This window comes from Macrosteles quadrilineatus, unplaced genomic scaffold (genome assembly GCF_028750875.1).
Source record: "Macrosteles quadrilineatus isolate MER2022 unplaced genomic scaffold, UCM_ALF_1.0 Scaffold_1__1_contigs__length_201487025, whole genome shotgun sequence".
NCBI classification, from domain to species: domain Eukaryota; kingdom Metazoa; phylum Arthropoda; class Insecta; order Hemiptera; family Cicadellidae; genus Macrosteles; species Macrosteles quadrilineatus.
Window position 1 is genome coordinate 149,464,261 of NW_026542594.1, and position 17,119 is coordinate 149,481,379.

At 35.4% G+C, this 17,119-nt stretch overlaps 1 protein-coding gene across 7 annotated transcripts in view; it reads right to left on the reverse strand.

Moving 5' to 3' along the window:
• LOC128987315 (uncharacterized) overlaps positions 1–17,119 on the reverse strand; it is a 168,233-nt gene that overhangs the window by 133,747 nt on the left and 17,367 nt on the right. For all 7 annotated transcript variants that reach the window (XM_054408111.1, XM_054408128.1, XM_054408144.1 and 4 more), the window contains exons 5-7: positions 15,958–16,035; positions 3,045–3,131; positions 1,444–1,530 (exon numbers count right to left, since the gene is read on the reverse strand). In XM_054408111.1, the coding sequence (XP_054264086.1) occupies positions 1,444–1,530; positions 3,045–3,131; positions 15,958–16,035 (252 nt within the window). The remainder of the gene's footprint in view (positions 1–1,443; positions 1,531–3,044; positions 3,132–15,957; positions 16,036–17,119) is intronic.

Below are 17,119 nucleotides of genomic sequence, written 5' to 3' on the forward strand. Positions count from 1 at the left end.
ATTTCACTCTTAAAATGGGGGGAAGCCCCTTTCTTGTGTCTTTGGACTTTGGGGATATGCCTACTAATCCACGTTTATTAGAGCTAAAATCTGATATTTAGTAGGGGTGTTGTCCATTGGTCCAAAAACCATAAAAAAAGATGTTCAAATCGTAAACTTATTTTATTTTAACCACCTCCATGGATTAATACCCTCGCCGCAGCAAACTTGCCGACTAAGCGAATTTCCATTTGTCTGAATTGATTTTCAATTAAATCTATTTAAATAGCATTAGGTTTAACGAGTACCTAGATTTGGTGCCACAAGGAAACTAATTTTGGTAAACAGCATCATTTGTCGAAGTCTCGTTTTTTTGTCTTTTTCGTAACCTCTGGCTAATCAGAGGTGAGTTTGATGTTGACTGCTCGGTCCTCAGCGGTAAAAGAAGAAGGAAGTCAACCATTCCGACTGTGATCTAAGCTGTGGATAGTCTCGAAATATTCGTTCGTGAGTTTCTCACCTCTGAAAGTTAATTTTTGGAAGAATCGTGTTCGTAGTTTGTAATGAAACATGTAATTTCATTGCTTTGTCTATTTTGTCGTTTGGCGAGTTGTGTAACACCATTTTAGTTGTATTCTAATATTTCTCTACCCGTTCTTGTTAGCGAAGCTGTGTCGTAATTCGAAGCCTGACTGCGGCCCTAACCCTATTATACGCTATCACAATTTAACCAACCAATTAAGTGGGGAAATTGAAGTTGGTGACTCCTGCTGTCAATAGACATTTTAAAATTCGTATTCGAACCTTCTTTGTAATTTTTTACTCCTTTTTGTGACGTTCACAAGATTGTCCCGGCGGCACAGGTTCCTGCTGCCTAGTTTGGCATAAGTTTGCTTTTTGTTGCAAAGTTAAAGTTTTAGTTTTGTTTTCACGTTCAAGAAGTAGTTTTATAATTTTCTCACTGACAACCAAAGCCAACTTTCTTTTGGTAAACTCAGACTCTGTGGGATCTAGGTTAGGCCTACTTTAACCATTTGTTTGTTGCATGTCCCCACGTGTAACCCTGTGGGTAAGCAGGGTGAAGCTACTTAGTTTATTTACCACTTAGTTAGTACCCACAGAGTCAAGTCAAAATAATTATCTGTCCCCCACAAACTCCTCTGACTCGACTATGGACATGCACATACACCTTTATACGCCTTGATCACCTTGCATTTGCCCGTCCATATAGTCTATGGACTTGTGTGAGGAACATATCCAGCAAGCAAGGGATGAGCTGGTACAGTACAATGGTAAACTGTACTGATAAAAAGTAGTGGCAGGTACCAGGATCCGAACCCATGACATTGCTGCCCTCGGCCCGAAGTCAGTGGCGCTACCAACAGAGCCACTAACTCACAATTCATTTTGTTCATTATTAAAAGTACTGTATTTTATTCAAAGTTATAGCAAAGAGATACTCACCTATTAGGTCTGGTAAATCATCTGAGCTTCCATGCATTTCAATCATGGCAAGACTGTCCGGACAAGACTGGTCTGTATACTCTGTGGCTGAAATTGAAACAATAGTTCTTTAGTTATTATTTAATATTGATAAACATACAAGAGCACAAATCAATCTATAAAACCTACAGTAACTGGGGTTGGATTTAAGACCCTATGGATCCTCAGGTCACTATGAAAGTCACATGTTTCTATGAATACAACTGCTTGCTTATTTCTTTAATACATTTATAATAACATATAAAGCGTGACAAATTGCTCTAACATGTAATTTTGCAATACAATTGTATAATTCAGATAGAGTTATTATAAGTTGTGTATTCCACACTCAGATCCTCAGATAGGTATATTGATGAAAATAATGTTGATCTTTAATTAGAGGATGAAGCAAACATGTTGCTAAGTTGTATGAACATAATCAATGTAGCTCAGACTAAGTTGCATTAGTGAATTTTAACACAGATTGTTGTAATAAAATAAATTACGAACCAACATTGAATAAACTAACGTTATGCTTACAATACTATATAGAAGTGGTATCACTTTTACAAGCTGTCAAGTTACACAAAATTGGAGCATGTAAACCTCAAATGCTGTGCCGCTTTTAGTGGAGATATGAAATGGCATGATGTTATAAAGTGAAGGATATTTTAGTTCTATCTATCATATTATCATGAAGACAGTTTTTAGTTCATTTCAATATAAGGTCAAAGTTCAAGTACAAAGTTTTTGAGTGTTTGGCAATGTTGTGTGAGTAGGCTGGGAGTGTTGTTAACAGTAACATGTTGTGCTGCCCTATTGAAGGCCGTTGCTTAAGTAGGCCAGTGCATTTTATCAGGGGGACAGTTTTGTGTGTAGTGGTAGGTGTGGTGCACCAGAGGACAGGGTCCTGCTGGGGGAGCTGGAGCCCAAGGCCCTTTGGCCTTAGGTCCAGGTAAGACAATGTTATCGGTTTTCAAAATTGGGGTTTCAGTTTCTAACTAAATGATTTACATCTCCAGTCTACTCTGCCTTTTTTTAATCTTTGTGTTCTTCGTATTGTTTTGGGTTTTATTAAAGTTGGGTTTTGTAAGCGAGTGCTGAGTTTCATTCCTGAGCTACATCACCCAAAGTAACAGTGAGTAGATACCTCAAGTGGAGAGGAACCGACCGTTACAGTAATGTGACACTTTATCAAATAAACTATGTTTTGACTTTGATTTTAATAGCCTACTTTTCCATGCCAGAAACAAGTGTTATCTTACGCTTGAACAGTCATTCACTGGACAGTGCCCTCTCCGTAGATGAAATTTAACACAGCGGCAGACCAAGGACATACATTATCATAGGCATATTAAGACTACTGTTTTTGGTATTTTGGCTTAGACTTTGTCCCAAAATATCAGAGCCCCATCCGTAACAGTTTCAATTGAGGTTTTAAAAAAAGGTCTTTGTTTGGTGTCAGAGAAAAAGATCAAGGACAAATTTTGCATTCTGTATACAAGCAAGAGAAAGTAGACTGGCGCCTCACAAAAACCACCCAATATATCTTATAAACTCCTAATAAATGTTCTTAACGCTACCTTTCTCTTCACTTTTGGTCTCCTCTACTTCTTCCGGTGCAGTATTAGTGCCATTTGACTCTCCTGATGATTTCTTTCTTTTTCTTCCTGTGTAAAAAAACCAAGGATATTAAACAAGCTGACACTATTCGATAAACAAATAAGAAAATATAGGACAGTGCTTTGGAAGACTGGCCCTCTATGCTTAAAAAACATCAATGCAAGATTTTTAAAAATTATCTCTTTCAGGGTAAATACTATATTTTTTACGTGAAATTCCAGGTTTTCTCGTGGTTTTTCAAAGTGTGCAGTATCCCGCATGAATGTTTCCCACGTGAACATTATATTATTTTCTTATTTATTTATTATTTCTAGATTAACTGGATGTCTGAAATTTGGCCCGATTGTAGGTCTTGCGCCCTGTCCCCCGTGGCTCATTTACCCCCAGCCAAAAAAGGGGGCCTGGGGGCGGAGCCCCCAGCGAGCCAAAGGCGAGTACATCAATATACATCACATTTGTATATTTCTAACTGTTCTAAAGTTCAGTGAGCTAGTGTTTGAATATAATAATCATTATTACTAGTGTGCCTGTTGCTCAAAATCTAGCAATTGTCAAGTACTGGTATTATAGAGGAGTTATAAAAAAATAACAGTCATCTCCTATGAGTGCTCAAAATCTAGCGATTGCCAAGTACCGTAATTATACAGGCAATAGGCATTATTTAAAACTGCAGCAACAGTCATAGTTTTTTATTTCAATAAGTTTAAAAGACTCAAAGCTTATGTAACTAATTGAAATACTCACTCTATTAATAACGGGTATAAATAATAAACATTTATTGTAAAAATATGTTATCATTTTTTAGAAGCCGGCCTTATTTTTTTAGTATTTACAAATGTTTCCCGACTTAGAGCTGTTACCAGTAAACATTTCTTGCATGTATTCATTTGATCCGACATTATGTAGGTTTTCTTCACCACTGTGACAACATGATTTGTATATTCTTCATGATTTTTCTACTTAAAATAAGTTGCATAGCAGAACTGGTAATAATTATTCATCTCTCCAAGTGATTGTGTATCTGGATTCCTTACTTTTAGACCAGGACTCTCTTCTACTCTTCTCATACATATAGGGTATAAGATTTCCTCTTAACCTCCTCATGTTTTCAATATTTCTTTTTTAAACTCAATAAATTTTCTGTTCTTTCAACAAAACTGATTAACTGTTTGGATTGGTCTATAACCTCCTGAATATTACAAACATTAATATTTACTCCGAAGAATCTGGTGAGTTTCTTTTTACATACAGCTGTTTTTGTTTTTAAATTCGTTCAATGTAATTCTTATGGTGAAAACCCGACCTTTGAAAGGGTCTCACACCCTTGTATAAACTTTTAAATTCTAAAACCTTAATGCAAAACTACGAATTGGGCCGAATCTTTTGATACCTTATACGTTGAAATTGGTCCACAAATAAGGGAGGAGTAGTGTTCACAAATAACAGCCCTCACATATTAATATAAAAGATGGTAAATCATTTTCATTATCATCATCACATAAGGTCACGAAAGAATCGTAACTCTCAATATCAGCAAAATCCTAAATATTATCTCATTGTTCATGAAAAAAGTATCATCAGCGGCAAAATCCTGATCTCCCAGGATCGTGTGGTCATTTCCCACAGTGCACAAACATCATCACAGTCTTCCACTGTTTGTAAACATTATTGTTGTCTCCCGTGGTCACGGAAACATCATTGTAGTTTACCATGATATAAGCAAAATCCTTAACAACTCAGCGGATTGAAGACATTGATTATCGTCGTCTCCCGCGGTAACAGAAACTTTATCATCGTCATCCATGATCACAGCTAAATCCAGGGGATCTCCCCTTGAATATAAAAATTATCGTCGTCTTCAGCGGTCACGGAAACGTCATTAGAGTCTACCATGACCGCAGGAAAATACTGGACATTTTCCGTGATCTGTAGACTTATCGTCGTCTCCCGCGGTCACAGAAACATCAGTCACAGTCTTCCACGATCGGGGCAAATGTGTTAATTCTTTTATCCTGTGAACTTTGCAGATGGGTTTTACGATTGCAATCTTCTACCAGGGCTAAAATTAAAATCCCAGAATCGCTCCAAAAGTCCCAGTCTTTCCAGGTCCATTCAAATGCAAGGTTTTTACCCGGTTCTCCCGGGTGGTATATGCCCTGTTTATCAATGTAAATTTAAGGTTATTTTATGTCAATTTTGACATATTATAGGCTATTAAGTATTTAGGCTAGTCCTAACTAAGCTAACAATTGTTCAGAAAAAACAACCTTCCCATAGTTTAGCTTCGGCCATTTTAAATTTCAGTTTTTAAATCACCCGCAAACTTATTTTTTGTTTAATTTATAAGCTTATGTAAGGCTTTACTTTGATTATGTTAGCCATAATTTGCGTTGTGTTTATACAGTTTTGTGTGTTATCTGTGCATTACTGATGATATTGTATAATTATCGTGGTTTGATTAACATTCCCCTATAAAAAAGTAATTTCTGGCCATATATGGCCATATCAAAATTCCATATATGGTTTTATAAAGCCATATATGGGTTTTGATGAGCATATATGGAAGCATATATGGCTAGATGTGGTTGTATCCATATATGGTGGTGTCCATATATGGCCATATATGTAGTATATATATGGAATTATTGTTCATATATGGCCATACATGTTTTCGATATATGAAATAATTGTTCTTATATGGCCATACATGTTTTCTATATATGAAATAATTGTTCATATATGGCCATACATGTTTTCTATATATGAAATAATTGTTCATATATGGCCATACATGTTTTCTATATATGAAATTATTGCCCATATATGGCCATACATGTTTTCTACATATGAAATTATTGTTCATATATGGCCATACATGTTTTTTATATATGAAAATATTGCCCATATATGGCCATAAATATCCTCCATATATGGAATTATGGTCTATATATGGTCATATATGACTCCCAGGTATGAAATTAAATTACTCATATATGGAATAATAATTTTCCATTTATGCTCATCTATAAATGAGTTTTTGACAATAACTGGAATTATTATAAGGGATTGTTGCCACTTTAGGATTATGTAACTCTCAAACTCCCAAACACTTCTTATAATATTAAAAATCTAAAGTTTATCAGTTTGTGTATTTTCTTGTTGCTCTCCAAGCACAAACTACTTAACTGATTGAGTTGATATGTGGTACAGTAAGGGGGCAGATAATATAGGCAATTCTCCTTTAAAGTAATTATTAGTAAAGAAATAAAATATCCAGATTTGAACCCTGATGACAAAATCCTGTACATACATCTATTGTACAATTTTATTATAACGCAACAAAATCTTAAAACTGACGTATAATTTTAAAATTGTAAGTGTAGTAGGCCTAAATAAGGAGAATATTATATTAATAATTAATTAATTGTACCTTTGCTATCAAACAGCCTCAAATATCAATGTCACGTAGTTAGGCTATATTAATAATAACATTCTTCAAATGACATAAAATGTCTAAGAAAAATCTTGTTTTACGAGACCAAATACAGCTTCTCTTATTCGTAATGGGTTTTGATCATCCACATGATATGAAGCTATCGTGGTGTAGTGGCTAAGGGGGCAGACTCTCACGCCGGAGTCCCGGGTTCAATTCCCAGTCAGATGCTTAAAAATTTTGTTTTGAAATTTTTGAATTTAAAATTTTTATTATAGTTTTAATTTATAGTTTATACCATTTAAGGTAAAAATATGTTTAATTGTTATTTTTTTATTTATTTATACATTTTTTATTAAAAAATTCCATATATGGAGGATTCCATATATGATCATATATGGAGGATTCCATATATGATCATATCTGGGGGATTCCATATATGATCATATCTGGTTGTATTTGGTCCAAAACCAAATATAACCGGATAAAAAAAATTTTATATGGCCATATATAAACTTTTTCATAAGGGTTAATGAGGCCTAATAATAAACAGCCACATTCCCCTGTGAGTAAGGGAACACTTATATATAAGATTTGTGCGAAAGTGGTGTGAATTATTAAACAATGAAAATAGTGATGTCGAGTCACTAGATGACATTGACTCTTCTTCTTGGACCGAGAGTAGTGAAGACATGGTCGACGACACGGACGAGGACCCAGATTATGATCCAATTTCTACTCCAAGGCCAAGATTTCAGTTAGCCTTGCCTCGCCCAAGAATACATTTTGACTTGGACTGCCCCCGGCCGGGACCTCCAGAGATTGAATTTATTCAACAACCCCTGACAATGTCACTGAACGGCCTGATCTGAACAATTCTGACGAGGAAGACGATGCAGATACTCCAGCACCTGTTAGGCCTCCTATAACCACTACAAGAGACCACAGTGTAAACCTACGAGGACGAGGTACAGGGTGTGGTAGGGGCCATGGTAGAGGAGGTAGTAATACAGAAAAGTTTAGAAATTAGTGATTGGGAAGAATTATTAGATGACGTTGAGTTGTTGACCCTAGATTTGAACATTCGTTTGTTTTCAATGAACTGACAGGGCCAAAACATTGTCCCCTCTCGAAATAAATAGTTCTCTGATATTATACTTTGGTCTGTTTTTCACGCCCAGTTTAATAAACACATTTGTTGTAGAAACAAAAAAATATGCTCAATGATTTATTCAGTAAGAGGACATAACTTATCCCCAAACAGTCCAACACAAGAAATGGGTGGATGTGACCCTTGCTGAAATCAAGGGGTTAATTTTAGTTGTTTTGAATATGGGAATTGACCAAAAGCCATGAATTTTAAGCTATTGGTTTGTTTCTTCGTTCCAAAACATCAAAAAACATCAAATGGTTTTCAAATATGTTCGCGAGGAACAGATTCCAGATTCTCCACATCCAAATTGTCCACATGACTTACTTGACTTATTTCCTGTCGCTCCTTAGCGGGAGCATAGGGCATCGAGAAGAGCTCGCCATCCATCCCTGTCTTGCGCCACGTCCCTCAGTTGACCCCAGGTCTTCCCGACACTCAAGGCTTCCTTCATTATTGTTCTCCTCCAGGTGTCACAGGGTCTTCCTCTCTTTCTGGTCCCTTGGGGATTCCATTCCAGGGCCTTCTTTTCAATTGCACCATCCGTCTTCCGAAGAGTGTGACCCAGCCACCTCCACTTCCGTCTTCTGATTTCTAGGCTGATCTTTTGTTGCCCTGTTGCCTCCCAAAGCTGTTCATTTGATATAGTGTTTGGCCAGAACACTCTCATTATACGCCTGAGACACCTGTTTACAAACACCTGGAGCTGAGAAGTACTACGCTGATCCATTTTCCAAGTTTCACTGGCATATAGAAGGACAGACTTGACGTTTGTGTTGAAGATGCGGATTTTGGTTTTCATTGAAATATTTCTATTTCTCCATATTGGGTAAAGCTGAATAAATGCTGCATTAGCTTTCCCAATGCGGCTCCTAACATCTTCCTTTGCTCCTCCCTCCGCTGTGACTTTACTTCCGAGGTATTGGAAAGAGTCGACCTCTTCGATCACCTTCTCATTTAGTTCTAAGGCTTGGGCTACTCTGGAATTCAACCTCATTTCCTTTGTCTTATTTACATTTATCTTAAGACCCACCTCTTCAGCCTCTCTTTGTAGAGAACTTAGTTTCGCCTGAATATCAGTGTACCTCTGGGCAATCAAGCAAAGGTCGTCAGCAAAGTCAAGGTCCTCCAGCCGCTCCCTCAGTCCCCGATTGACGTACCATGATTAATCATTGATAAAGAAAACCCCTCAATATATTTTATATAAGTTTGCCAAAAGACTGTTTAATAATTAATATATAAACAGTCATATGTTTTTCAATTGTTTTGTTAAAAAACAGTAAATAGTTTAGTGTGTTGTTGTGTGGAATAAAATAAAGAAGATGGATTTTGTTCACATTTATTTTTGTCATTTCTGATATTTTATATTAACTGATCGGCCGTGATATCGAGTTGATCGAATCACGCATATTGACGATATCAATTAGCGACCGTGACAGGACATTTTTAATTAAGAAATGACAAAATTAGGAGTAAAAGATTTGACAACTGAAATGCTAGAGAAAGGCCTGGAAGAAGGTGAGCAGAAGGAGGCAGGAAGCAAAGCCTACGACCTTCGATCACGGGTAGGACGGAATACCCAGTTGGCAGAACAAATACCACAACCTGACCCGGTGAGTACTCTACTGTCCAAAATTTCGGAGAAACTAGATATCCAATCTGAGAAACTTGACACACAGTCGGCAGATATTAATAGTAATATGTCATCTTTTATGGGACAAATTTCTCAAAACTATTCAAAATTAGACAATAGAATCGAATCATTGGAGTCGCACTCCCCGCCTTCTATTATTTGTTACTCTCCTCATAACTGAGACCTGCACAAAAAGGAACAGTATCGGTGATAAAATGCAGCCCTGGCGAACACAAATTGTCCACATGGTCGACTCTAATATCTTAGTACCTCAAGGGACTTCAGGTTATGATGCAATCCACGTGGACGGTTTAAACCATTGATCGATCACTGCAACAGACTGTTCCGTTTTTCCTACATCCCTAATTAGTTATCCATTGATGAGATGTTGGTTGGTAAAATAAAGTTACCCACACACAATACATTCCAAAGGAAAACACCATTGATGGGGCATCAAGTTGAGGGTGTTGTGCGACGCTGTTAACAACTATTGCTTCCAATTTGATTGCTACCGAGGAGCTACATTTGAAGATAGGAGTGTCTCTGACCACTTTGGTTTTGGCTATGCCATAGTAAAAACTCTTGGAAATGGGTAACAATAATTAATAATTATATATCCTACTATATATATATATATAATATTAAAAATGAGAAAGTTTGGATGTATGGATGTATGTATGTTTGTGACAAGTAAACACGAAACATACTGGTCAGATTGGGCTGGAATTTGGCATGATGATAGCTCACATTCCCGATACACATATATGCATATTCCTATCTCAAAAATCCTTCTGGGCTCTGCCCCAGTGGCTCTGCAGTTCCCCGTGTTAACCTTATGAGTATTCATATTTAACCCTCTGAGTGTCCATAGTTTAGGCCTTAATGTCCGCCTATTTTTGGCGCATTTGCAAGGTTTTATTAAAACGGATCTGAGAAGCTTAAAACAATGTTAATTCTACTGTTCTATATACCATTTTGTTTGGAAAATCATGGGCTTCAATATTATACATAAAACATAAGGAATATTTGTTTCCAAAAAATTTTTTAGGTAAAAAAAAATACTTTGGAAAATTTTCAAAAAAAAAATAAGTTTGCGCTCAATGAAATTGTATAAATTATAGGCCTATAAATATTTGAAAATAGCCACTTTGTTCTAAATTTTATGTGGATTACAAATATATGATAATATAAGGATGTAGATTTGCAAATAAATAAGTTATGGGCAAAAAACAGATTTCAGTACACAGCGTTTAGCTAAGAATGCATAGCCTAACCATAGCTAGGAATCTGGCTGATAATTTACATCAATATCACTACCTACTTCTTCAGGATCATCAACCAGCCCTTCAAAATCACTTAAATCTTCTTATAATGCACCACGTATATCACTACTTTTGATTTTTAACACTAAAACAATGATAAACGTAATAAAACACATCAGTCATCGGTCCGAGGTTAACCTAGCTGTTTACAACTACGCACGTCAGCTGTCTGCTAAAATATTTTCGGAACTAAAATGAATAGCGCTTAGAGACAGACCTCCGGAGAAAGCTCTGAATCTAACAAAAAGAACGATACCTAACTCGATCCAGTTCAATCCGATTCAGTCAGTCATAGAGCCTTCGCCGTAAACGATGTTCGTGTGTTGAAAAATCGACAAGTGACACTACACAAAGTGTGTCGTGAGTCGATTTTTCGACAAGTGACGCTCGGAGGGTTAAAGGCAATTAAAGAATTTAGCCAGCTGTTTCAACTAAAAGAGTGGGTTCTATAATATGCAAAAGCATTAAAAATGTATAAGATTTACCAACAGGGTGCAGCACTATTATTTTTTTCATTTTTTATGAAAACAGCTAATTTGAACTAAGCAGCAACAAAAAACTGTGATATACAATGAGAACTGTCAAAGTAGGATTGTTACAGTTATGTTTATGTTTTTAATTTCATGAATAATTTATGATATTTTGCGAATTTTTAATGATCTATCTTTCTCTATTGTGTAAGTGAAGTAACAGAACATTATGGCTATGGTAGATGTGTAATACTATCGCATACCCTAAATTTGAGGAAGCAAATTTTCTCAAACCGGGTTTTCTCACATCGCAAACGCAAAGATCGGGAATAACTGCAATAAGCATTTTATACTTATTTGCCAACCCTGTACGAAGGACGGGTACTCTGCTAGTATATATATGTTGACAATTTTTTCACAACTAAGCTGGCTAGGTTTTTATACAACAATGATACAAATTTGACTGGAACAGTGCCAGTTGACAGGAAAGAGATTCCCAGGCAACTTCGAGGAAAATATGATGTAAGAAAGAAGGTGCACGTCCAAAAAGGGCCAATCCTATAGATGGCATAAAGGGAAAAACTTACTAATAGGACACTGTTCATATTAATGTAAACTAATGCCAAAGCCAAAGTTGTAAGATATTCAAATAGGGGATCTGGAAAAGTTATTATTAAAACCAAACCCTAAATTATATGGATACTATCATGGGATGGGGGGCATCAATAACACCGACCAGATGCTGTACACGTATTTGGACAGGAGGACAATGAAGCATTGGAAATTTTCGGAAGAATGTACCTGAATAGCTACGTAATTTATAAGATGAAAACAGACAAACCAATGTCCAGGCTACAATTCCAGATAGCTGTCAATGCATCATTAACAGATGTTTGGTTTTCAGAAAAAAATCAAGTGCGAGGTGAGAATGGAGGAGGAGATGCGCCGCAAGGAATAAGAATGTGTGGAGTGGAAAATTGGAAAATAATTGTATTGGATGCAGAGGATCTAAAAATTAAGAGGGGAATAGGAGGCGCTCCAGGACTGTCTGCGTCAAGTGTAAGGGGGCCCGGAACTTGGACTGTGTCACACTGCAAAAAAAAGGTAAGGATGATTTATTTAATAATGTCAGAACTATGTCGACAACTAGATTTTTTGTTGCTAAAGCAAATGTCAATTGGTGTGGTAGGTCTCTAGAAAACTGTCCAATAAGCTGCAGGGTGTCAGTATAAACCAAATTCGATTCATACTAGGGGTGTGCGAATATTCTAAATTTTGAATCGAATCGAATAGTAAAACTACTATTCGATTCGATTTGTTCTATCTGCGAGTATTCGATTTTTTGAATAGTTCAACGGTGGTCGAATAGTTTGGACCTTTTCGAATACCTCGCATCTGGTCACATAATTAGTTGGAGCTTTGGAAAACATAAAACAAACCAAAAAAGTGTTTCAAGTAATAAATAAAAAATTACCATTGGGCTAAAATACGAATAGTAATCAGTTTCTATCGACTATCGAGTGACAACGTTTTATTTTCAACTATTGTGTAGTCGTGTCGTGAGTTTCCGATGAAATAATGTCCTCCGCCTTTAGCCAAATAAACAAGGTCGGTAAAATAGTTCCGTTCTAACTTGGTTTGAAAATAAATAAAAACTGTTAAGCTGCTTCAGATTAAATGAAAATGCCATACAATATTTAATTAAAACTCACTTAGATATTTTATTTTATTATTTTTCAACATTATTAAACTCATCATGTGCTGCAAAACACTACGTTAAGCATTCATCCGCCTTCATTGTTCTTGGCGATGGCAATCGGGTTCAAGTTACGTTTTGTTCTGGGATCACGGTAGACCTACATAAATCTAGCATACGACATTGATGTGTCTATTTCGAGTGAAGTAAAACTGAAAAAGTTATGGTGAATAAGATACCAGAACAAATTATACTGAGTTCTCTTATACATGGTACCATAACGCGCATCATCGCCTTTATAAACTTGAAATATGATATTCAAATGATGTCTGCTAGATAGATTTGCCGTGATCCCAGAGTAAAACGTAATTCGCACTTGCTATGGAAGTCTGCTTCTATTCTTCTGCTTCTCTAGCAGACAACAATTTCTGTTCTTTCTTTTTTCTATTGCATTAGCGCAAGCTGTGTTACAAGACAAGAAGTTTTGAGGTTGGAGTTTAGAGACAGTTTGTTTAACAAGTCTGCGCTAAGTATTTCAGCTAAACTTAGTAAAAATTGTTTATATTTTGACAACAGTTGCTTTTATACAATTGGATATTGCCTAAAAGTTGTAGGCCTAGGCTTCATTTAAGTTTGGTTGAATGTTAAATGACACAAGATGGATTCAGATGAAGAAGCCGATTTAGGCCTAAATGTGCCTTCAACATCATCACAAGAATTCAAAAATAAGTAAAGGAGTTTAGTTTGGAAATGTTTTGTCAAAAAGGGCTCTGTTGCAGAATGCAATACGTGTAAAAAGTCCTTAAAAGTAAGTTAAAAGTTAATAATTATACATTTCCTATGTAACTCATTCTAAAAATGCCTAAGTTTAAGTTAGCCTACGTTTAGGCTAAAAAGGGGCTTTATTATTTCAATCAAAGATTTAAACTAGGTACTGTAAATGGTTAAAAATAAGACCTAGGTTCTTGTACCTTCAAACCTAGTTGTCCAGTAGCCTAAGCCCAAGTCATGAGATTAGGCTATGTTAAGTTAAGACAAGTTTTATTATAGGCATACCTTTTTAAAGTTTATGTTCTAAAACATAAACTTAGGGCTGAGAGTAAGTTGTAGGCCTAAATCCCTACTTAGTAAAAGAAAACAATGTGCGTTTTATGTGGTTATAATGATTATCACTACCCAATTGGTTGAATGTGTTTTACAAAATTTGTTATTGGTAGTGCTTTATAATTTTGACTAATAAAACTTGGTTCAGGTTTGTACCTTAACTTATTATCTAAGTTCAGTTACCTATTGAATTAAACTAGGCCTAAATTAAATAAACAAAATATACATTTACAATCTACACTTATTCTGAAAAAAAATATACCAACAGTTTTAGTCATTAAGTTATTGAGAGTTGACTTGATATTGATTTCAAGTTTTCATTATTTGAGGGTTAGTATTCGGTTAAAAAATGTTCACTATTTGAGGGAAAGTATTCGATTCAAAAAAATTCGAATTCGATTCGAAATTCTCTTTATTCGATTCGTATTCGATTCGAAAAGAAAAAGTAGTATTCCCACACCCCTAATTCATACCATATCATATTATCCCAATAGTAATTTATGGTTCAGAAACTTGGGTCCTGAAACCGAAACACCTTATTGCTGGGTTTTAGAATAGAGTACAGAGACAATATACGGCCATGTCAAGATAACGGTGGTTGAGATATGAAAGAACAGAGAAGCTAAGACAAACACCCAGATGTATGGGTACTTTCCAGAAGTAAAAGGCTCGGATGGACAGGCTATGCGTGGAGGAGAGAAGATACATCAACTTTTAAAAATGTATTCCAAGGAGCACCACAAGTAAGAGGACCACTTGGAGGACCAAGCAGTGAAAGACTTCTCCAGACTGGAATCAAAATTAGAAGAGGCGAGGTATAGAGGAGAATGGGAGGTCAAAATCATCTTAAGGTTTCAGTGTCTACCGAGGTAAAATAAGGTACTCTTTAAGTAATAGTATGCAATGGACTGTAGACAATGAGTAGGGCTTGTAACAGAGATTGTACTTCTGGCCACAGGAGTAAGAGTAAGTAAGTATGCAATGGAAGGTGATATGTAGCTATTGTACTTTAAACCAGTGTGTGAATCGACCGCCAATCCTACTTCAAGGCTTTTCAAATCAACACAATCGATGTTGTATTATAAAATTATTGGATTGAAAATTCAAATCGTATTCTAATAGGCCTATAATTGGATGAAAAAAATAGGTGGTCATGTGATATTTGTTTAGATTATTTTCTCTATTTAAAGTGCCAGCACTTTTCTTTATGAGTGTAAACTAACTGTTCTGAATTAGATTCAGTTTTAATTGACTACTTGATTCTCGTACGTAGGACGGGTCAACAGCTTGTTGTGTGTAATTTTAATTTAGTGATGTGTTAAAAGTTTAATAAAACAAAATTTCAAAAAATGAAAAAAAATTAAAAATTAAAAATTTTAATTTTTTTTATAAAAAAAATATATTTTTGGTTTTGGATTAAGCGGACTTTTAGATTACCGAAGTTTGGATTATCGGGACTCCACCTTGTGGTTTTTAAAGAAAAACATTGTAAAATCATATGATTTGGCCTGTCAATTCTGTTTGTCATACTTTGATAACTTTGATTAGCCTACTTGGTTTACTTTACTTTGAAATGGCAACCATAAGAATGTAGGTATTTTAAGCCAAGTATGAATGGAGACGAGTGTAGAGTGAGTTGATCTAGTAGTCTTGTTAGTGACTAAGGCTGACATATTCCTTAGACACAGATGATAATTAATAGCCTATACAGCTAATGTTAACTAAGGGATCTACAGTTTATAGGGGAATCCGAACCACATTTTTGCCTAAAGATTACACACAGGTCAAATCAGCAGTCAGTTCTTGCATAGAAACAGCCAAAGGGTTAAACTCACTAATGCTGACAACTTTCACCCGAACCGGACAATGTTTATTTAAGGTGGACACTCCCATCAGCCAATCCGCACGTTAGTAAGATTGATGCAAAAAAATTTGTTTGGGCTAGGGAAAAAAGGAAGAACTAATTTTGCATTCTACAGTACATACAAGGAAGATAAAGTTGACAGACACCTCACATAACTCTCCCAATACTTCAAGGTTCCTAAATAAACATTCTTAACTCTACCTTTCTCTTCATTTTTTGTCTTCTCTAGTTCTTCTGGTGCAGCTTTTGACTCTCCAAATGATTTCTTTCTTTTTCTTCCTATGAAAAAATTAAGAAAATTAAACAAACAGACAGTATTCAATGAACAGAAAATATAGTACAGTGTTGTGCTGAAAATGAATCAAGATGATTCAGCCAGAGAACATTTCAAACAGTTAAAAATACTGACGGTTTATGGCCAATATGTTCTTGACGTCATTTTGTGTGCAAAGAACAAAATTCCTAATGATGTCCCTCACGAACCCACACATCATTATAACACTAGAAAAAAGAACTCTATAAGGCAAAATCAGCACAGACTGAAGCTCTATGAAAAAAAACCAACATATGTTGGTGAACAGTTTTTAAAATTAATCCCAGAAAACATTAATAAAGAAAAAAATTCAATTAATTTTAAAAGACAACTGAAAGCTTATTTAATTAACGAGGTAATTTACTCGCTGGATGAATTTCTAAACCTCCCTCTTAAATAAATAAACTAATATGAATGTATCAACAAAGCTTCCTTAGATGAGTTGTAGGAAATAATGTTAATTTATGCATTGATAATTTTAAGAAACCTTTGATTATACTTTCTCATACCTGTATTTTGACACTATTTATGTATGTTATATGCTACTTACAAATAAAGATTATTTGAATTTGAATTTAGGAAGAGACAGTTTTGTTTTCAAACTGGCAAGCACCAACTCCAAGAATAATCCTTACATACATGGGGTAAAAGACATTGTAAACAAAGAGATACAGGATCCATAATTGACACCTTAGGAATTAAATAATAATTAGGTACTTGAAAAATGTACAAAGCATGTTGCTTATGATATAACTCCTGTTAAATAAAACATTTGGAATTGAGATTAGACTTTTAAGAGATTAGAGGGCTCTTTCATAATTTCACAGCAATCCTGCAGACTAAGCGAATTTCCATTTTGCTGGCTGGATTTCTACTCAAATATTCCCTTAAAACTGTCGAGATTTTTTTCCTATTTAATAGCATTAATTTTAATGAGTACGGTACTTAGGTTTGGTTGCTACAGAGAAGGTATTGAGGTGTTTTTTTTTTTTATATATATGTCAATAGCTAAGTATGAAATAAACAAAATTGACGAATTTAATTAAAATA